The sequence below is a fragment of the Pogona vitticeps genome, chromosome 3 (assembly GCF_051106095.1).
Source record: "Pogona vitticeps strain Pit_001003342236 chromosome 3, PviZW2.1, whole genome shotgun sequence".
NCBI lineage: Eukaryota > Metazoa > Chordata > Lepidosauria > Squamata > Agamidae > Pogona > Pogona vitticeps.
In genome coordinates, this window is record NC_135785.1 from 60,912,881 (window position 1) to 60,934,712 (window position 21,832).

At 39.3% G+C, this 21,832-nt stretch overlaps 1 protein-coding gene across 22 annotated transcripts in view; it reads left to right on the top strand.

Moving 5' to 3' along the window:
- The window catches only part of PDCD4 (programmed cell death 4), a 57,783-nt gene extending 36,364 nt beyond the window's left edge, over positions 1 to 21,419 (top strand). For 4 of the 22 annotated variants that reach the window (XM_072995560.2, XM_078389514.1, XM_020779833.3 and 1 more), the window contains exons 2-12: positions 7,004 to 7,109; positions 9,037 to 9,336; positions 9,833 to 9,927; positions 10,963 to 11,076; positions 11,836 to 12,057; positions 14,584 to 14,681; positions 16,368 to 16,482; positions 17,970 to 18,077; positions 19,187 to 19,297; positions 20,148 to 20,287; positions 20,776 to 21,419. In XM_072995560.2, coding sequence (XP_072851661.1) covers positions 7,067 to 7,109; positions 9,037 to 9,336; positions 9,833 to 9,927; positions 10,963 to 11,076; positions 11,836 to 12,057; positions 14,584 to 14,681; positions 16,368 to 16,482; positions 17,970 to 18,077; positions 19,187 to 19,297; positions 20,148 to 20,287; positions 20,776 to 20,836 — 1,407 coding nt within the window. In that variant the 5' untranslated portion in view covers positions 7,004 to 7,066 and the 3' untranslated portion in view covers positions 20,837 to 21,419. Of the gene's footprint in view, positions 1 to 938; positions 1,047 to 3,475; positions 3,633 to 3,859; positions 4,632 to 5,961; positions 6,077 to 7,003; positions 7,110 to 8,172; positions 8,296 to 9,036; positions 9,337 to 9,832; positions 9,928 to 10,962; positions 11,077 to 11,835; positions 12,058 to 14,583; positions 14,682 to 16,367; positions 16,483 to 17,969; positions 18,078 to 19,186; positions 19,298 to 20,147; positions 20,288 to 20,775 lie in introns of those variants that run through there. The other 18 variants (XM_072995555.2, XM_072995554.2, XM_072995559.2 and 15 more) reach the window with 14 other exon arrangements.
- The last annotated feature ends 413 nt before the right edge of the window (positions 21,420 to 21,832 follow it).

Consider the following 21,832-nt stretch of genomic DNA (forward strand, 5'->3'; position numbering starts at 1 on the left):
CAGATCTTAAGACTCCCAACTCCCATTAGCTACAGCCACTATGGCAATATGTCAGGAATGATTAAAGTACAGTAGTAGTAAAAAACATATGGAGCTCCGCAAGTTCTGCACTTCTATCAGCACCATTCTGTGTATGTTTACTTAGAAGTGAGCCCACTTCCGTTATGTTCAACTACCTCTCTAGTACAGGGGTTTTCAAACTTGCAGCCTTAGGTATTCTTGGACTACAGTTCCCAGAAGCCCTAGCCAGCACAGCAAGTTGTCTGACCTTCGGAGAGTTCAAGAACACAAGCTTGGGAAGTGTTGCTATACTGAGTGAATCCAGGTTTGGGCCCTAAAAAAGAAACTGTTGAGTTCTGTGAAATCAGTAAGATCCACCCTTTCAAGCTGTCAGACACTTCCAAGGTTACAGGTTCTCCTTTATCCATTAATTCACCAGCTGCAGCATTTCTGTTTCTGTTTCAAACTTAAGCACCCCGGAGAGAAAAGAGGAGAGGATTCCTGTGACTTAGTGGTGTGTGGGAGCATATTTCAGCAAATGTCACTTGCACTGAAAGGTGCCCGTTGAAACTTGCTTTTATAAACAGTTCTTAGAGGTACAGGAACCTTGCCCTCTGTCCATCTGCATGGGCTGCAAAATACCAATGCTGTAGCTGGTAACAAAATGGAAGGTATTTAGGAGCGAAGAATTTAGGAGCGAAGGAAGCGAGGGCCCTCTTCTTCCTATTTGCGTTCCTCGTCCCCCCCCCCCGTTGTTGTAGGTAGTTTGCCACGTCATACGCGACGCTCTCCTCGCTGACCCCGCCCCTCCCCCTTGTTTTTGTTCTGAACACTTCCTGGGACGGCTTTCTCGGATCGCCCGTATTTTCTCTTTTTTCATTGGCTGAGCCTGAGGGGCTGGGCTGGCCAATCAGGCTCGTCAGCTCGTGGCCTGTGTTGCTGGGCAGAAGAAAAACAAACATACACGGGGCGGGGAGGCGAAGCGCGGAGGTGGCCCGCGGCTGAGAGGAGGAGAGCCGTGCGGCCCAGGGAGGCTGCGGCCTGTGGTAAATGGCCCCGTCCTCTCACCCGCCCTCTGGCCGTGGACGATGGGGAGTGGAGGCTGGCTTCTTGCGAGAATGAGCTGAAGCAGGGACACCCTCTCTGCCCACCTTTGACCAGTTTGGAGAGGAGGGAGGGGGCGTCAGCTTCGCGCTCCGCTTTTCATGAGCCCGAAGGGAGAGGGCGTATGCCCTGTCTGGCGTTTCCGTGGCACAGACCTTCTTGGGGGAGGAAAAGGAGTGGTTGTGTCGTTTGGCCGTCACAAACGACGTGCCCTGCCCCCCCGCCCCACCCCGCGTTATTTGGCTCGTGTTCACCTGTCACGTTTTGGTTCCCCGCCAGCATTCACACAAGCAGTAACGTGTTCGAGAATTTCCAGTAGACGTGTATTGGAAGTAGGTGTGCATGTGAGAGGGAGTCCACACGTTAAGCACACAAACACGCACAGAGCGCGCGAGAGGGCGCAGCTACTAAACAGGGCTGATTTAAGAGACTCTCATCTGATGTAGCCTCCAGTCCTGTCATTTATCCTCCTCTCCTATTAATCGATTTTGTGCAATGTTTGGGAGACTCTTGAGACTCTTAAATTTTTCTCTCTGTGTTAGTTGCAATATAAGATACAGCAACCAGGCTTTCCTAAAAGTTTAACTGATACCACCTCCTTGTTCTGTCAAGCACAACTGTAGGGGAGTCTCCTGAGGGTACTCCGTGCTGTAATTTTGGTGTGCTGTTAACAGCCACTATCTTGGCTGCTGTTTATAAAGAACTGTACAATGTATCATGCTCAGGGGGGCTGCAAGTTGCCCTTTTTTGGTGAACCACGTTTGATGGGTCAGAAAAGATACTAACAATTATTATGGATGCTTATTGTGTCTTTGGAATGAGTAGTGTTTGAAAAATGCAAGAAATTTACTGACCTTCGAATAGATGACAGTTTTGCAAGAAAAACTTAAAGCTAATCTTTCTTTCAGGCAATAATAGCCTAGTTCAGACACAACAGGAAAACATGTTTTTTTCAGTTACCGGAATGACCCACAGTGGGTTTTGGTCTTACAAGCTTCCTCCTCCCCATTTCTTTTTCCTGTTAAACAAACTGATTGAAAATTCATTTTCCCTATAATTTTAAATGTATCCCTATTCCTCAGGATGTATGAATTCATGCAGCTTTTTAAAAAATGTGAACTGTGCTTTAGGGAGAAAACCCTATGATTTGAAATCATAGTTACTATAAAATTGAAAATGGAAGGAGATGGAAGAGGCAGTGCATTAGCCTATGTTTTATTGTGGCTTGCTCACTATTGAGCCACACAATAGGGTGTTTCATTGTAGGAGAACCACTATGTCTGCATAGTACCAAATCTAACATGTTTTTGAAACCAAGATTACCTTAATATGTAAAGGTCTAGCAGCAAATATATCAAGTGATTATATGGCCACTTCCTTTTCGTTATTTTTGTTTCATTTTTAAAGTGTGTGCTGCACTTAGGTAATCATCTGCAGAAGACAGATTTTCTGCATTCTGACATTCTGGTCCTCCAAATATTATGCTCTTCTGGAGTACATGATATTCAGTGCCTGTTACCAGAAATCATAGCCCAGGGAGTCCCTGTGTAATGGCTCTCATTAATTGTGTCTCATCAGATGTTTGACTAATTTTATTGTAACCTTTGGCCTGCATTTGCTGTCAAAGGAGGTGGGTTTAGTAAGCATAGTTTGCAGCACATGGCAGGGTATTTTGTGTGTCACTTATCAGACAAGAAAACAAAATAGAACAAAAAGGAAGTGAAATAGGGGTATGGCACTTTAAAGACTTATAGTATTTTAATGTCCACTTCTGTTCACATTAGAAATGTGTGTATTTCATACATCTGGTAAATAGGGGTTCTACATGCTTCTGAGCATACATATGGAAATAATATTGCTTGCAAGATAACCCCCCCCAAAAAAACCACAATCTCTAGTATCTGTTTCCTGTTCATGTCAGTTTCACAATCCTTTGCGTCAATTTGTTAGTTCTATTAAAACAGTTAACATTTCTCTCTCTTGGTTGCTCTGTGTCAACATGAATTAGATGTTTATTTCTAGAGTAGTGGATTTTCATCAGAACAAAGGTTTTGAAACCTCTGGGGCCCTAAGAGATGTGCAGGAAATATATTTGGTTTGCTTGTCATAGAGAAACTTAATCTCATGAAGAGATGTGCATTTGCCTAATCCCTGATGTACTGAAATAGCATTTGTGAAACAGTGAATTTACACACTCCTGTAATTGTACAGTATTGTAGAAGGGAGGAACCACAACAACAGCGACACCAACAAAGTGTGTGGATGTCTTTGTCCTCCAGTAACACGCACATCCTTACACTTTATGATATTCTCTAATTCCATCATAGCTGCCCTCCCATGTTTCAGTCATTTTCTGATTTCTTACCTGCAGTTTCCATTTGAAGTCATGATTGAACCAGAGTAGAACTGCTGCATAGCTCACTGCTTTAGGTCTCTGGTTGTAGTTGGAAGTTCAGTTCCCCACTGTGCTTCCTTGACGAGCTGGATTTGATGAGCCATAGGGTCCCTTCCAGTTCTGCAGTTCTAAGGTTATTATTATTTAAACTCTTTAACAAATTCATTTTCTTCATTGTCAACATTAAAGTTATGCCACTTTTGTGTAGTCACAATTTTTGCCATCTTAATGTTCTGTTGCAGTCCTGCTTTTGCGCTTTCTTCTTTCACCTTCATCAGGAGTAATTTCAAGTAATTTCTGTTTTCTGCCAGTAATATGGTATCATCTTTATGTTTTAAGTTACTTATGTTTCTTTCACAGGTTTTCACTCACCTTTCAGTATGATATGTCCTGTGTACAAACTGAAAAGATAGAGAGAGAAAATACACCCTTTGCCTATGGGAAACAGAATGGATTCTCTCTATTCTGTCCTAACACTGGCTTCTTGTTCAGAACATAGGTTGTGCATCAGGACAATCAAATGTTGAGGTACCCCATTTCTTTTAGAATACTCCATAGCTTTTCATGATAAACTCGGTGAAGGGCTTTGTTATAGTGTATGAAACACAGATGGATCTTCTTCTGAAATTATTTGGTGCACTCCAATAGTCAAATATGACTTCTAGTGCCTCTTCCTTTTTAGAATCCAGCCAGAATATCAGACATGTCTTTCTTTGTTTGGGATAAACGTAGCAACCCTCTGTGCATCACTTGCATGGGATATTAATTCAGTGGACCTAGTGTGGTATAGTGAATAGAATGATGCACTAGGACTTAGGAAACCTGGGCTCAGCCGTGGAAGTTCACTGAGGGGATGGAGCTGGTACAACCATTTCTTAAATACCCCAGTTACATTGAAAGCCATGCTAGAGTTGCTATAAATCAGCTCCTACTTGACAGCACATAACATAAATGTTATTATATTCCTAATGAACTGTTGTTTTGGTTTCCATGTTGTTGGCATGTTCTTGGGAGCATTTTCCCAGATTCAGTCTCAGCAGTTTTAAATAGTTCTGTCAGTATCCCATCTATATCTGATGATTTATTTCTTCCAAGCACTCTGAGAGCAGCTTTCATGTCACTCTCTAAACCGGTAAGTTGTTCATCATGGGATTCCTTTTCAAAGGAATCTGTCATCCTTGTTTTCTTCTGTACAGTTCTTCAGTACATTGTTTCCAACTTCACCTTATTTTATCCTGGTTTGATTGTATATTCTTCTGTTGCTCTTTCAGCATCCCTATACTAGGTTTTAATTTCCCTTCTATTTCCTGGCTTTTCTGGAAGAGATCTAATTTTTCCTCTTTTGTCGTTCTCTTCTATTTCTTTGTAATGACTGTTGTAATAGTTCTTGTCTTTATGTGAAAGTTGCTGAAAAGTCTCATTTAGAATTCTGACCCTATTTCTGTCACCTTTTACTTTTGCTTCTCATCTGTACTTAACAATTTTGTTTCTTTTATCATCCATCTAAGCTTTTCTTCTCCTTGACTAAAATAATTGTGTTTTTGCATTTTTCCTGATAATATCCCTGGTTTCAAACAAATACAGACCATGTTACTTGTTGGAATGTCTCTCCCCAATGTCATCTGCCCAACTCACTACCGTAGATCCTCTCAGGCTATGCTTCTCTGGGCAGCCACCCCGAGGTAGGCTTTAGAATCATCCACAAGAGATAGGGCCTTTTTCATGGAGGCACTAACTTTGTGGAACCAGCTCCCCAGGGGAGCCACGCTTAACTGCCCCCCCCTTAAAATTTATGAGGCAGCTCTAAACGCTGCTTTTCAGGGAGGCTTTCCCCACTAACCGTGGCTGATTTTACTCTTCTTGTCCTGCTGTTAAAGAATTACCTCTGGTGGCATTTGTTTTATTCGGCCAAATGTTTTAATCTCATTGTTTGGTTGTTGTAGGTTTTTCGGGCTGTTGGGCTGTGTTCCGGAGGTTTTTCTTCCGAATGTTTCGCCATCAGATCCCGGCCATGAAAGCCTTTGAGAATATTCTTATTGTTTATTTGTAGTTTATTAGCATATGTTTTATTCATTATTGTAAACTGCCCAGAATAGTGCATTGCACAATGGAGTAGGAGGGTGGGCAGGAAGGCGGGCGAACAGACAGACATGGAAAAGACCTGAATGATGATTTTGATAGGTTTTTTTGAGAAGCTGGGTAATTTTATTTCATCAGATCTTGTGTAGTATATGCCCCTAATTGCCTATACTACATTTTGCCTTGATTTTAGAGCCACGCTGTTTCTTTGGGTTTTGTCATGCCTGGAATAAAACACTTTGTAATTGTCTGAGAGTGTCCTATTCTTGTCCATTTTAATGATCTTAATGATCAATTTATAAAAGTCATCTTAGTTTATAAAAAGTTTGCATAACTATAGTTTCACAGACCATATGTATGTTTTCCTTTTGAATTTGAAAAAGAGAAAATACATGTAATGGAATACTCTGCCCAGGAGAAAGAAATTAACTTCTCAATCTTCTGTCACTTAAGACATCTGTCTTTTAAGAAAGATCTAAGGGAACTTCTGTTGCAGAGGTAAAGTGCTTCAGAACACTACATAACTCCTGAATGATTGGCTGAGGTCATGCTGAAAGTCTTTGCTGTGATGTATGATGCAAGATATTTGATGTCATAATCTCATCACTTAACAATAGTGTTTGCTTTATGAATGTGGGGGAGGAAGAAAATAGGGGGGGGAAGGATACTGGTTGTAGATTGTAATCGGATTATTGAAAAATTAAGGCAGGTTAACCAGGTAAAATGTAGACTATATAGGATACACTTTCTCAAGATTATTGTCCTGTGTTCTCTTGGAGAGAAATATTATCATCATGCTGTCTGAAATAAATAATCAGGGATTTCCGTAATGCCAGCTTTTTAAAAGTACTGCATTAGAGTAGAATATTAGAATAAGGGTAGTAGTAATTCCAGAAGTTGATTATCTGCATTTATGATAAAATCATAAGTAAAATGTCTTTATGATTCGACCTCTGTATTAACAGGGTGAAAACATTTCCCAAAAGATTACTGCTGTGTGGAAATGTGTGTATGTAACTCACCTTAGTTCAAATCCTGGCTTAGTAGATGATCTTGAACAGGCAAATATCTCTGAATTATCAAAGTAATATTGGCCAATTGCGCAGATTGCAATGAATGAAAGAAGAATAGACTACTATTAACTTCAGTATTTAAAAAAGTCATACTGTAATATGAAGAAGAAACCTTTAAAAGCAAGGGAATCCTGATCTGTGTGAGTTACTACTGATAAGTTGCAGTCTCTGCAAATGTAAGCCTAGTCAGTTTTAAAGATGTCAGTTGACTTTCCGATGTTGCTTTTTCTAGCTACTTGGTTACAGTTTTACCTTTGAAGTCAGTAAACTATATAATTTAATTTTTTTTTCAGTTGGCGTAATTGCTCAAGAAAGTTTTTAATTCTTTCCTTTGACATATCCCTATGTTTAGGTCTGAAACAAAAACAACAAAGTTTCCTTTACAGTCAGGTCAGTTGAAATACGTTGGACAGCTATGGAAATAGAAAATGAGCAGACGGACAATATCAATTCTACAGGTAAAAACCTGTTTTAGCTTAAACGACAGTGCTTGGGCAATTGCAACACATTGGCTGAAATCTTGTTTGTAGCATAAACCTAAGGGTAACTTTCCATCTGTTCCTCCCTAGTAAACAAATGGCCGCCACTATGATTCTCAGGAGCACATGCACACACTGGTTTGTGTGCACAAATACTGGCTTCATGCATATACTCATGAGAATCGCAGCAGCGACACTTTGCTTACCAGATCTAAGCATAAGGAATGGGTGACACCGTAAGCCAAGGCTTACGCTATGAACAGGATTTCAGCCAGTGTATACATTGTGAATGTACAACCAAATTCATATGTTAGGTCCAGTTCAAATAGACCCACTGGCTCAGTGGGGCTTGTATATGTGTTAGCTTAACAAGTCCCAGTTATTCAATAACTCTTAGCTGGTTGGAGCTAACAATTATATTTAGCCTACACGGCTTGCCTTGCCTCACTACATTAGTTTTCTCCATGTTGTATGCACATACCTAGTGGGCTACTACATATATACATGGTGAGCAAGATTCAGATGTTACAACTGCCATGTGGGAGTTAGTCAGGGTATTGTGGGTTTTCATAAGCAATGGTATTCCTTATCAGATGTGTGCTGAAAAGACAACAGAAATTGTGTCAAAAATGAAATAGAGTGTAAGAATATCAAATTTATTATTGCAGCGCTAACAGTGTATGCACTTCAGAATCATACGCAAACATCTATCTGCCATAGTAAAGAAGTCTGCAATGTACGTTTAGGCCCTGATAAATATGCCTGACTTTTAATAACTTGGTTTTAGTAGTTCTTAATCTATTACACTCCAGCAGAAGTCCTGTTGATTAGCATAGTAAATACAAGTACAGTAGGCTTATTGAATCTGTGACGATTTTGTGAGCCAATGGCCCTATTCTACTTATAATTTACAGTGGTGCCTTGCTTAACGAGCGCACCATTTAATGACAAATCCGCATAGCGATCTTTTTTTTAGATCGCTAATGTGATCGCATTGTGATGTTCTTACCAATCTTCGCATTGCGATATTTTTTTTAAACAGCTGATCGGCGGTTCCAAAATGGCCACCAGGTGCCCAAAATGGCCGCCGCAAGTGTTTTCGTACCCTGCCCTCGCTCACCGAGGGCGCAAAAATGGCGGCGCTATGGAGGAACTTCGCTGAACGGTGAGTTTGGGAGCCATAGGAACGCATTAAACGAAGTTTAATGCGTTCCTATGGCTTTTTCCGTTCTGTTTAGCGATGTTTCTGCATAGCAACGATTAATCCAGAACGGATTAACGTCACTATGCGGGGCACCACTGCACAAGTAACAGAATTTCAGACTCCATCTCAAATGTGCAGCTCTGAATCTTACTTTCTTCTTAGTTAGGTTAAATGCTCAGTTGGTTTTCATTGTCAATAACTTTAAAAATTCTGTCATGACCAATGTACCCTCTAATTTTCAGCCCCGCTGGGTGGGGCTGTGCCTCACTCTTGTGGCTTTGTCCTGCATGTGCGCGTGAGCACCATCCCCCACCCACCCCCCGCACTCTGGGTTCTGTCAGGACCAAAACCTAACGCAATTGCTGCATGGAGGAGGAAGAGAGTTGTACGGAGGGAAGTGGAGATGTTAGCTCACATGTGTGCCTAGCTTATCAGGAACCTTGGTCATGATTGTTTTGAAAGCTTTGGGCAATTATTGGAGAGCATGACTGAGTACTTTGGGCCATTTTTAATCACCCCAGCTATTTTAGTCAAAGGGGGGCACTTTGTTCAAACTTAGAGCCATATAGTATGATACACATACTTAAATGCACATGTGCATGTTAATTGGAATGTGAACCTAACTTTAGTGGGTTTGAAATTTTTGTCCTTTTCAAAATTACTGCTTATGTCAGTTAACTCTACATTTCTTTGTATTTTGAGAACTAGATAATTTGAGTGATACTCTGTTTTCTGGTGATGAGGAAAGTGGTGGCACCGAGGAAATAAAAAATGAGATAAATGGTAATTGGATCCCTTCAGTATCTCTTAATGAAGCTAAGATCAATGCCAGAGCAAAGAGGAGGCTGAGAAAAAATTCCTCTAGAGACTCTGGCCGAGGAGACTCAGTGAGTGACAATGGAGAACCCCCAAAAAGTGGAGTCACCATACCAACAAGTCCCAAAGGAAAGCACCTCGATAGACGATCTCGTTTGGGAAAGGGAAGGGGCCTTCCAAAGAAAGGTTGGTGCCTTTTGATGGTAACAAAAAAATAACATTTTGTAGGAGGTTATTAGATCTGCCTACTAGCTGCACTTCTGTAAATCTTCATTTTGCTTTGTCTACCTGAATTGCTTGGTACTTCAGTTTCATTCTTATAGGTAGGTGTAAGAGGAAAATCACAGAAGAGATCAGTGGAATATTTGATATAGCTGTGGATATTTAATATTCACCATTTTAAAATCTGTGAAATAATATTGATAATTTTAATAGGGACACAGTTTTAAAAGTTAAATATGTTTTAATTAGCCTGAGGGAAGGTGCCCACTTTCAAAATTGATAGCCTGCCTTCTTTGTTAGGCTGTGTGGATGTTGAACAATGCAAGCTTTGAAATTGATTGTCTCAGTGGCTTTCTTGTACGTTTGAGAACTGGCTTTCCCTCAGATGTTAAGATTGAAGTAATAAGACAAAACATACAGTTTCACATTCATAATTAATGACACTTTTCTTTTTCTACAGGTGGTGCAGGAGGCAAAGGTGTTTGGGGGCCACCTGGACAAGTGTATGATGTAGAAGAAGTAGATATCAAAGATCCAAACTATGATGATGACCAGGTAAGAATACATCAAACTTTGCTGTGTATTTGCTCAAGGTAAGGAACAGTCTCTGTAAGTTATTTTCCTGCAAAGTTTCTGCAACACTGATGTGCATTTGCACAGGGCTGCCATATGATTCTATGTAGGGCTCCAAGTTTTCATTTTTTTAAAAAAACTTCCTGTTCTAAAACTTACACTTGAAGATTTGACAGGGTATAGCAGCACCCGTGACCTATATCCTGTTGAAACATCAGTGTGCATGCAATGATAGTCATAAAAGAGGCTTGTAGCATTTGTTTGGGTGACTGCTGCATAACCGTTTCTGAACTAGGCACTCTGTCAAATGCTAATTGTTGGCATGGTTACAAATTGCGTGTAGTTTCAGTAGGGTGCTTGCCCATGTGTACTTTCCATAATATTGAGTTACAGTGGGGTCTTGACTTGAGAACTTAATCCGTATTGGAAGGCGGTTCTCAAGTCAAAAAGTTTGCAGGTCAAATCTGCATTTCCCATAGGAATGCATTGAAAACCATTTGATCCGTATCTGCTCTTTTCCGTCCATAGAAACTAATGGGAAGCTGCTATTCTGCCTTCGACCACTAGAGGGGGATATTTTGTTTCTTTTTTTCTTAGGTCAAGAAAGGTTCAGGGAAGGCAGGGAAAATACAGTCCAGGCAGTACAGTACCAGGCAGTCTGAAGACTGTCTCCCAATCCACTCTCTAAACGCTGGGAGGAGTGAGGAAGCAGACAGGCACCCTTTTCACTGGCCAACAGTTAACTGAAAGTTCAAATTTTGCACTTTCCCTGCCTCCCACGTGTTTTTTTTTCAGTTTGTAACTCAAATCTAAGTATATAAGTCAAGTCAATATATTCCTATGAGAGTGGTTCTTAAGTCAAAATGTTCTTAACTCGAGGCGTTCTTAAGTCAAGACCCCACTGTAAGTTAAACATGCCAGGACTATGATTTCTGCTCATGCTCTACATTTCTGCTTACATTTCTTGCTCCAGATAATTTTTGTTTTATTTAATAATTTGCTTTTTGCTCAAAACAGGATAACTGTGTCTATGAAACTGTAGTTCTGCCATTGGATGAAAAAGCATTCGAGAAAACACTGACTCCAATAATCCAGGAATATTTTGAACATGGGGATACTAATGAAGTTGCGGTATGTCGCATGATTTGCTTTTTCACATGGATTAATGAAATTTAGGAAGCCTCTATGAGGAGGTTTTCAAAGATGTAGCAGAGTGAAACTGTTCCAGCATGTGCAATAAACAAAATTTAAAAACAAAACAAAAATAAAAGCAGAAGTATTGTAACAGTTTGCAGATTGACACATTCATTTCAGTGTGAACTTTTGTGGCTTACAGTCCATTTTCTCATAAATATATAAGCCATGAAAGTTCAAACAGAAATAAACTGTTGATTTTTAAAGTGCCACTATTCTACTGTTATTTTTCTTTTGTTCTCCACCCTCCCCTCTTTTTTATTTCTTTTTTCATGTTCCTGTGTGTGGATTTAGGACCTCATATTATCTTTTTAATGTCTGGTTTTTAGAATAATTGCTGGTACTGTATAAACAGAAAATTTTATTAGATTACGATAAATGAATAGTTTAAGAAACAAAATAGTTTTCATACAGATAGAGGTAGGTTATGATAGATGAACTTATAGATAGCTTCTTTAAAAGCCAAGCATGTTTTTAAACTAGATGTCTGCCTCCTGTTATGGGACTTCTGAACTTAATCAATATTTAAGAGGTTGACCTGACTTGGCTTGAAAACACACTCAGAAGGAAATGTTTGTAGTGAAATGATCCAGTATAGAAGGGTATTATTCTTCCTGGCTGTACTGTAACAGTGTCGCAGCTATATAAGATACAGGCTACAACAAACTGAAATGGCTGCCTTTTTTCCCACTACAGGAGATGCTGAAAGACCTCAGTCTTGGTGAAATGAAATACAGTGTACCGGTGCTGGCTGTATCATTGGCATTAGAGGGGAAGGCCAGTCACAGAGAGCTGACCTCTAAACTCCTTGCTGACTTATATGAAACAGTAGTCAGCAGACGTGATGTGGAAAAGTCATTCGACCGGCTTCTCAGAGACCTACCAGAATTAGTACTGGACACTCCCAGAGCACCACAGGTTTGTTTGAAATATCCTGAGATCACTGTTGTTTTTTCCTCTGTGGTACATTTTCCTTAAAGCACTTCATGGTATGAAAATGCATAGTAGAATCCTCTTCTAAACTTTTACTTCCTAAAACGTTAAAGCCTCCAAATGGACATCTAGTTTAAGAGGGCAGATCCCAACACAACACAATGTTATCCAGCTGTTGCTGTGTCCCAAAACTGGATCTTTGCCCTAATCACCATGTTCATAGTATTGTGGATATGCTATACCCTTATTATGACACTTATCTACTGGATATGGATTACCTATTCATTTATGTTAAAATGAATGGATTACCTATTCATTTATGTTAAATTTTGAATACCCTGACACCTAGAACACTTCTCCGTTCCTCAGTCCATTTGGATTAATGAGGCATTATATATTGTGAGTAGTATAAAATCAAATTTGAATGGCAATCTACATTCTTATGCCTATCTCAAATCTTAATTCACTTCTATATCATTTGTAAAAGCAAATCTGTGGGAAAGCATAGCATTATTAATAAGACACAGGTTGAAAGATTGTTCAGTTAGAAAATTATCACTGTTCATGCTTTGCAAACCAGTGTGCATTTCCTGTTTTGCCAGGACTGATAAAAAGTTAGATTACAAATTAGTATGAAAAAGATGGACCCATTTGAGATTGGAAAACAAGGTGTGTACCTTGTTCCTGCTTGCCCTTTTTCTTGCCCTGATTCCAATTGTCCATGCAGTTTTTCTCCATAGGACTCCACATAAGTGTGTATTAAATCTGCATTTAGTGTTCCTTCAGTAAAGCACATTGTTGCGCCAGTCCTTACATCAGCAATGTGAGGTAGAGTGACTGAGCCCTGTATTACAGATGGAAAATGTCAGGACTTTATTAAGGTTGGCTATTGAGTTTATAACTACAGTGGTGCCTTGACTTATGAATGTCCTGACAACCATTTCAAATTATGACCAGCTCCGGCTGCAAAATTTTGCTTCGACTTGCGGCCGGAGCTTCCAGTTATGAACAGAAAAAGGCAGGGAAAAAAGGCGGGAAATTAAATTGCTAACCATTGGTAGGCGAAGAGGCTGCTTCTTTGTAGCTCTTTCGCCTCAACAGTTAGAGTGAGTGCGATCGGAGGAGACTTCGGACTGCCTGGTAAAGTAAGGTACTGCTTTCTGCTTTTTAAAAACTGTTTTGGGTGCGTTGTACAGCGTGGTTTTGGGCCGGGGTGTTTCTGTGCTGTGATGGGGGGTTTGTTGTGTGGTATTTTTCCCCATTTCTGATGGGTCTTGGGGGGTTGCTTGTTTTTTAATATTTCCCCCCATTTCCGATGGGTCTGGGGGGGTCTCCTTGCTTTTTGGTTTTCCCCCCATTTCCGATGGGTCTTGGGGGGTTTCCTTGCTTTTTGGGTCCCCCCCTTCCATTTCCGATGGGTCTTGCACAATCTGCTTGCTTTTTGTTTTGCTTTATTTGCATTTCCGATGGGTCTTGCACAATCTGCTTGCTTTTTGCTTTGCTTTATTCGCATTTCCGATGGGTCTTGCACGCTTCACTTGCTTTTCTTCCTCACCCCCCTTCGGCCGGAAGGGATTAATCGCATTTCCGATTGGTCTTGCGGTGATTTGGGGGGGGGGGTTCTTTGGCCGGAATGGATTAATTGCATTCCTATGGGAAATGGTGCTTCAACTTATGACCATTTTGAGTTACGTCCGGAGTTCCAGAACCAATTAAGTTTGTAAGTCAAGGCACCACTGTATAATGAGATTTAGCTCTGGATTTCTTACCATACAGGCAAGTAACAAAGTGCCTTTTCTCTTTTTACCTTTATTTCTCATTTGAAGCAATTTAGAAGATAAGCCAGTTAATAATAATGAATAATTTTATGCCATCAAGTCAAGTTCTGACTTATGGCAACCCTTTCCAGGGCTTTCTAGGTAGAGAGTATTCAGAAGAGGTTTACCATTCCCTTCTTCTGAGAGCATCCTGGGACTGTGCAGCTTGCCCAATATCACACAGGCTGGCTCTACTTGCAGGAGGCACAGTGTGGAATTGAACTCCCAGCCTCTAGCTCTGCAGCCAGATACCTAAACCACTGAGCTATCTGGACAGCTACCAGTGCATAATTCTGCCCATGTTTAAATTTTGAGGACAGGGATGATGCAGAGGTACCTGCCAGGAGAGATTTTGGCAAATGAGGTGGTAACTGCACTTAGATTGTTTTTCATGAAGCTATAGTGGGAAGGTAACAGTGCTGGCCATGTGACCATGGAAGATTGTCTTTGGACAAACGCTGGCTCTATGGCTTGGAAACGGGGATGAGCACTGCCCCCTAGAGTCGAACGCGACTGGACAAAAATTGTCAAAGGGAACCTTTATCTTTACCTTTATAGTGAAAATAGCAATGTTCTCTAGATAATTGTTCCCACTTCTGTTTACCATCTGTTACCATCACTTTGTGTGAATAATGTCACTAACCCTGACTATTCCATATTTATTCTGTAAGACATGTTCCTTTTTTAATTGCAGTTGGTGGGCCAATTCATTGCAAGAGCAGTTGGAGATGGAATTCTGTGCAGTAGCTACATAGATGCTTATAAAGGCACTGTGGACTGTGTGCAGGCTCGGTGTGTACTTTGCCTTTCATAATTAAACCCTACATCTACTAATTACATGTTTTAAAAAAATGCTTTCTCATCTTTGTGAAGTGAATAAAACATTCCAAATCACTTGTAAAAATGAAAAACAGGGCAAAGGTTAGGTTCCTTATAGATTCTTCATTGCAAAATTCTGAAGATGGTGTGTGCCTCCTCTCCATAGCATTGCGTATAGAACGTTTTGCCAACAAAAGTAGTGAGAGCTAAAAGCACAGAATTCAGGGGAAAACATTACACAAAGTAATAAAAATATAGAAATGATCAGTCTCTGGAAAGCTTAAATTTTACTCTCCTGTGATGCTTGCTGTGCTACTAAACCAGGTATGTGTTTCTCAGTTGTTTCTGTGGCCTCTAACTTCCCCCTCTTTCTCTTCTTGACAAAAAAAAAAACCCTGGAAACCTCTATGAGTAATAATTCACCTTCTAAATAAGTCACGGGGCTTCTTGGACCATTTAGGACCCCAAATACCATTTTTTCATATCCGGGAGAGGGTTACTACTTTTGGTTTCACTTCATGTTGGCCCTGTATGGCCAGAGTGAGTATAAAATTGGCCCTTGGAACTGTGGAAGTTGCCCTCCCATGTACCAAATTTGAGTTGTTAAAGATGTAATACAGACAATTATGTCTACTTGCATATTGTAGGGCTGTTGCATGACAAATAGCATACGGGTAATGTTAAATCAGAAAACTTCTGAAGTCTTGTTGGTTTGTGAGATTAAGATAGGCAAAACTAGAAGCTAAAGACATTTTTAAAATTTTTATTCTAATGTAGTTACTCAAAAAGTGTAAGTTCTAGAAGTTATCAATTGCACAGAGTCATATGATTCAACATGCAACAGAGATCTGCAGAGACTACGTAACTCAAGGCAGTTCACTACTAAAAGTTATGCCTTTTGTGTTACTGCACAACAGAATTTTGGCCAATAATTATGTAATAGCTAATAGAAATAGCTTTTTCCAGAAGAAGAATTTTGGCAAATAAACTCATGTGAATGTTCTAGTCTCTTAGTTCTTGATATGCATGAACAATAATTTGTGTTTATTGACAGAAAGAAATAAAAATGTTCCAACTAGTTAATACTTAATATGCTATATGATCTTTCTAAATATAAAGTCATTTGGGTTTAATATTTTACCAAGTAGTAAGTCCAGTTGAACACAGTACAGCTTACTGCAGAATAAACATGCAGATGATTACACTGTTAATTGCAGTAGCTACCTTTGTGGGTCAATCATGCTTTTAAGCTTTGACATGTATTTCTGTCCTGTGGCTGTATTTAGACATAATGCAAAATTAGTTTATCATATTTAGAATTTCCATTGTGCACTCTCTGTGTTTTGAAAGACTGAAAGCTGCTCCTTCTCATTTAGGCCATCTACAATTTAGTGTGTTTGAACCCTCAATTGCTCATCTAGATTTGCGTGACATGGCAAGCTGTAGTTAATAGAAAACCTAAATCAAAAGATGCTTAAAATTCCTTGCCCATGTAGGAGGTGTGTGAGATTGGGGAGAGGCTTGGCTCCTTCTTCTAACTCTAAACAAGCTGTGTATCTTAAATTATACACTCACAAAGAGAATGTACTGATGCTGAATAGTGACTGCCCCTGTATGCAAATTTTATTGAGACATTTACATGCAACATTCTCTTCATAGGGCTGCTCTGGATCGAGCTACTGTACTGTTAAGTATGACCAAAGGTGGGAAACGCATAGACAATGTGTGGGGATTCGGAGGTGGGCAACAGCCTGTGAAGCATCTTGTTAAAGAGGTAACTGGTTCAAGATTATGTATGTCCCTTAGCAGCATGTCTTTGTGTACCCTACGTCTGTCACATCCCTTTCCCTTAGCTATAATCCTTCTTGCTTCATGATCCAGAGAGGTTAAACTAACAAACAGCGTGGAAGGTTCATTTGTGATCTCTTCTCATTTGTTCACTAGTTCTCTTTAGGCTTAGTCCAGGGGTGGGCAATTAATTTCTATAGGGGGGCCACATGAAAACTCTGAACTGTGTTCGGGGGCCGAACCAACTTTACTTAAAAATAAAATGAAACAGTGATGTTATGATTGTTTTTATTTTAAACTTGTTAATCTTCACAAATACTAAATAGGTTTTTTTATGGCATGTTAAAGATAAGCAACTGATCAACTTTAGACAAAAAGCTATAAATGGTTTTGATATTCAAAACTGTCCGCGGGCCGGACAGGAACGGCTTGCAGGCTGTATGTGGCCCTCGGACTGCACCTTGTGCAGGTCTGGCTTAGTTCTTCTTGTTTCCATCCAGAAAGAAAGAGCAAACAAAAAGAGGAGTGGCGGTTTCTTCTGTAAGGACCAGCCACCGATTAGTTTCTTCACATGTTCTTAGGATGGCCCTGTTGGGTTCAGGTATTATTTAAGAGTGCAAGAGTGGAGACAGCATGAGTGCTTCAGTGGATGGAGCATTGGCTGCTTTCTTTCACTTGTCCATTCCTTCTGACCCCACTAGGACCACTCAGCTTCCACACCATGTTACAAAGAGAGGTTACATGGATGGGTGGAAGCTCTGCTAGATGCCTTTTTCTGCTTCATACTTTTGGGAAAGGGAAGAAGAGACCAGGTCATGGGCCCCAAAGAGCTGTCTGTTTTACGTGGATAGGGGCATGGAACTCAAAGTTGGAAAAGTCCTTGGCCTAAAAATGTACAGATTCATTTTCAGAAAAAAATAGGCATTATTGAGAAAGAAGAACAAAATTATCTAGTTTAATTTAGAAAACTATACATGGATATGATGATATGAAATATGATTATTTATCTGGTGCATGCATTTTTAACAATATATGTTCATATTCTGTATAGAAATAATTCTTTTTCCTAGTGAGTTTGTTGGAGAGAAGTACATTATTTGTATTGTAAGAAGTCAGAATATATGAAGGAAGAGAATTTTAATGCAACCCTTACATAAAGAAAACATTGGTATTTGCCTGTTTCTATAATATTAAATATAGTTGAACAGAACAGTTTCAGAGAGAATAAAACCATGTGATGGGAATTCTGACATTTTGCAGTTGCAAGTTATATATGAATGCATATAATACATTGCTAGAACATTAGCTTTGCACTGTTTTTTATTTGTATTCAAGGATATTTTTTCTATTTAGTTTTTCTCATTTTAAATTTGAAACAAAAACATATAAGTATGTTCTTGCTGCTGTGAAAGAAGTACAGTATATGCATTTTAATATCTAACCTAATATTGTATCGTCTTTTTGATCTACTAGATTGATATGCTGTTGAAGGAATATCTTCTTTCAGGAGACGTTTCTGAAGCAGAACGCTGTCTTCAGGAGTTAGAGGTCCCTCATTTTCACCATGAACTTGTATATGAAGTAAGGCATGATTAATACTTGGCATGTGTGTGGGATATTATAAATCATACAGCTGTCACTGGAAGTTCAGTTCTTAGGGTATGAAATAATACTGTGAGCATGGTGATTTTTTTTCTGCAGGAAGGTACACTGAGAGTTCTCTTTTGGTAGCATTTAATATCTATTAATGCAAGTCTATACATTTAAGATACTTCTTATAACAGCTTATTTGCATAGGATGTACTGTTTGTAGCCCGATTGTTGCCCATCTTTAAGGAAGTTGTTCTCTTCAATAATTTTGCAGCTATCAATTCTTGATTTGAATTTAAACGGAAGAAAAACAATTGCCTCTAATTTCAAGAGAAAATCTCGTCTTCTTCTGCTTCATACTTGTTTTATTAGTTTCAAATACAGTGGTACCTCGCTAGACGATTGCTTCGTTTAATGATGAATTCGCTTTACGATGAGGTTTTCAGAGCAATCTTGCGCTTCGTTTAACAATGTTTCCTATGGGCGATTTTCGCTTTACGATGTTAGGGACCTTGCCTCGCAAGACGATTACATTTTAGGTCCCTGTTTTTCTCTTTACGGTGTTTTTGACAGCTTGGTCTTGCTTCACTATACGAGTCTCTTAATGTTCTCTGTTTCATTAGACGGCTGTTTTCGCTTGGGAACCGTGTTTCACTTAACAATGTTTCCTATGGGAATTTTCGCTTTACGATGACAATCTGTTCCCATTGGAACAGATTATCAGGTTTTCAATGCATTTCAATGGGAAAACGTGTTTCACAAGACAATGTTTTCGCTTAACAACGATTTTCACGGAACGAATTAACATCGTCTTGCGAGGCACCACTGTATATATTCCTGTTGCTTATGCTCTTTCTGTGCCAAACATAGAAATATATCTCAGTGATTAATGAGTATAGAACTACAGAATATTCAGTTGTTACTTTTGAGTACCCTTTATATTTTCTGATAGATGAGGAAGAGGCTGTAATTACTGTAGTTTATTTTTAATTTTGTTCTTTCACTTTGTATAGTTTCTGTCTTGTTCTATAATGCAGTTGTAGTTTTGTTCTTTGCTTAAAATAGGAATTTTTCAACCAGTTCTCATGGATTTATTTTAGGCAATTGTAATGGTTTTGGAATCAACTGGAGACACAAATTTCAAAATGATGCTCAATTTGTTAAAATCCCTCTGCAGAACTGCTGTCCTAACTATGGACCAAATGAAAAGAGTAAGTGTGTCTAGTATATTTCTTAGCATTCCTTATGAATATCCTTATTTAATGTATAGTGTTCATTGATGGTGTTATAATAGTGGCAATAATAATGTGCCATCAAGTCAGTTCTGACTTATGGTGTCCCTTTTCTTGGTTTTCCAAGTAGAGAATACTCAGAAGTAGTTTACTATTTTTTTCTGGAGGTGCCCTGGGACTGTGCAGCTCGTCCAAGGCCACATGGGAGGCACAGTGGGGAATCAAACATCCAACCTCTGGCTCTGTAGCCAGATACCTAGATCACTGAGCTCTCCATACATGACATTAATTTGTTGTTACCAATCAACATTAATCTGATTAGGAAACAGAAGACTTCTAAGCTAGGCTTTGTTATAGTTTGAGGGTTTTCCAATGATTTAAAAAAATGTAGAAGGAATATAGAAACCTGTGTTATACCAGTTCAGACTATTTGCCTATCTAGCCTAGTATTCTTTACACGGATTTCCAGGATTTCAGGCAAAGATTTTCTTCTTTGGTGGAAATCCAGCACTGTAACTTAATGCCACGTAAGGCTGCTGACATTAACTGTAGTGGGTTTTCAAAAATTAAAAACTGGGAATTCCTTCCCCTGAATATTTCCAAGATTTTCTTGGAATCCCTTTCATCATGGGGAAGCCTTTGGGGCTGGCAGGACTGAGAAGTCCTCTCATTTTTGAAAATTGCTATCAGCAGTATGATTTTATGTTTCTTTTAAGGGGAAGTTTAAGGTAACATTATTTAAATAGAATCATTTTAAGTAAAATTAATTTGCATTCACAACCATAATCATGAGATAACTAAGTATTTCCTCCTAATTCTAATGTTACAGGGTTATGAACGAATTTACCGTGAAATCCCAGACATTAATCTTGATGTGCCACATTCGTACTCTGTGCTTGAGCAGTTTGTAGAGGAATGTTTTAGTGCTGGAATAATTTCTAAACAGTTAAGAGACCTCTGTCCTTCCAGGTACATATTTAAGAAACCATATATCAGAAATAACAGTGGCACAGGTTTAATTGCAAAGAATGCTTATCTAACTAATGCAAGTTCAGCTATTCCGTGTTGGCAGTTGCCTTGTTCCCTTGTACTGCAGTGTAGGTAGCCCAAGAAGTGATGGGTTAATTCTGAAATCTCAAATTAGTGTTTCTCAGACTTTTCAGCTTTCTTTCCTTTTGTATCTTCCTCTCATCTATTCTTTTCTCTGTTCATCTCATACGAGCTCGCATCTGCATAGAATAATTTCCGAGGATATTCTATAGCTGAACTGGGAAGCCTCAGCAACTCTAAAATATGAGCAGACTAAATGTCTACAACTTGCATGATTTAACTGTACTGCTATTTGTCTGTTGAAAAGTTTTGTTTCTGTTACTGGTGAACTCTCCAACTTTCATTCAGTATAAAGCCAAATAAGACAATAGTCAATGCTGAAAACTTAACTGTGTATTTAATTTTAGGGGAAGGAAGCGTTTTGTAAGTGAAGGAGATGGAGGCCGCCTGAAAACAGAGAGCTACTGAATACATGAACCAACTCTTGCAGCTGTAGATGCTTAAAGAAATATATTATGTATATATTTTGTAATAAGAGTTGCTATGCAGAGTTGTTATTTCTGAAAGATCCAATTGTTTCGGGGCACAAATACCTTCGGAAGGTTTTACAAATTGGTGTTCAGTTTCTTTTCTCTACAACTAACATTGGCTAAAAGAATTAACTACATTTGTATGGAGATTTGATAACATGTTGTTCTTTGGAAAATGCCGTATGCTTGATCTCATGTGTTTTGCATCGATGCCTGCCTGCCACTCCCTTATTTCAAGGACAGTGCTTCCATAGTAAAATCACTGGTTTATACAAAGCTTTATAAAATCGGTTGTTAGGCTGCTGAAACTGTACTTTGGCTGCTGCTGTGAAGAAGAAAAAGTTATATTCTTTAAATATAGTTGATCATAAAATATATTCATTTTCTTCTAGGGGAACATATTGATTTTGACTTAAAGACTAGTTCAGCAAATGGTGGCTGGAACATCTATTTTTTCCTATGGAACTGGAAAAATAAATTGTTTGGATAGAATATATTGTACAAATAAACTTTATGAAGTAGTTGTTTTGTTTCTTTGAAAAACTCTGGGTGTATGTGTTAAATTACTCAACCTATTGTATGTCTCCCTCACTGCAACCGGGTTGTAAACATTACCGGTGCCCTTTTATTGTTTGCTTCAAACACTTCAGTTTTAACTACAAGACAGCATGACTACTGTAGATTGTCGTCTAGTTGTTTAGTCATGTCCGACTCTTCGTGACCCCATGGACCAGAGCACGCCAGGCTCATTTGTCTCCCGATAGCCACAGAAAAAGCATTGTCGTTTAGTTATGTCCGACTCTTCGTGACCCCATGGACCAGAGCACGCCAGGCCCTCCTATCTTCCACTGCCTACCGTAGTTGTGTCAAAATCATGTGGGTTGCTTCGAAGACACTGTCCAACCATCTCATCACGTCATCCCCTTCTCCTCTT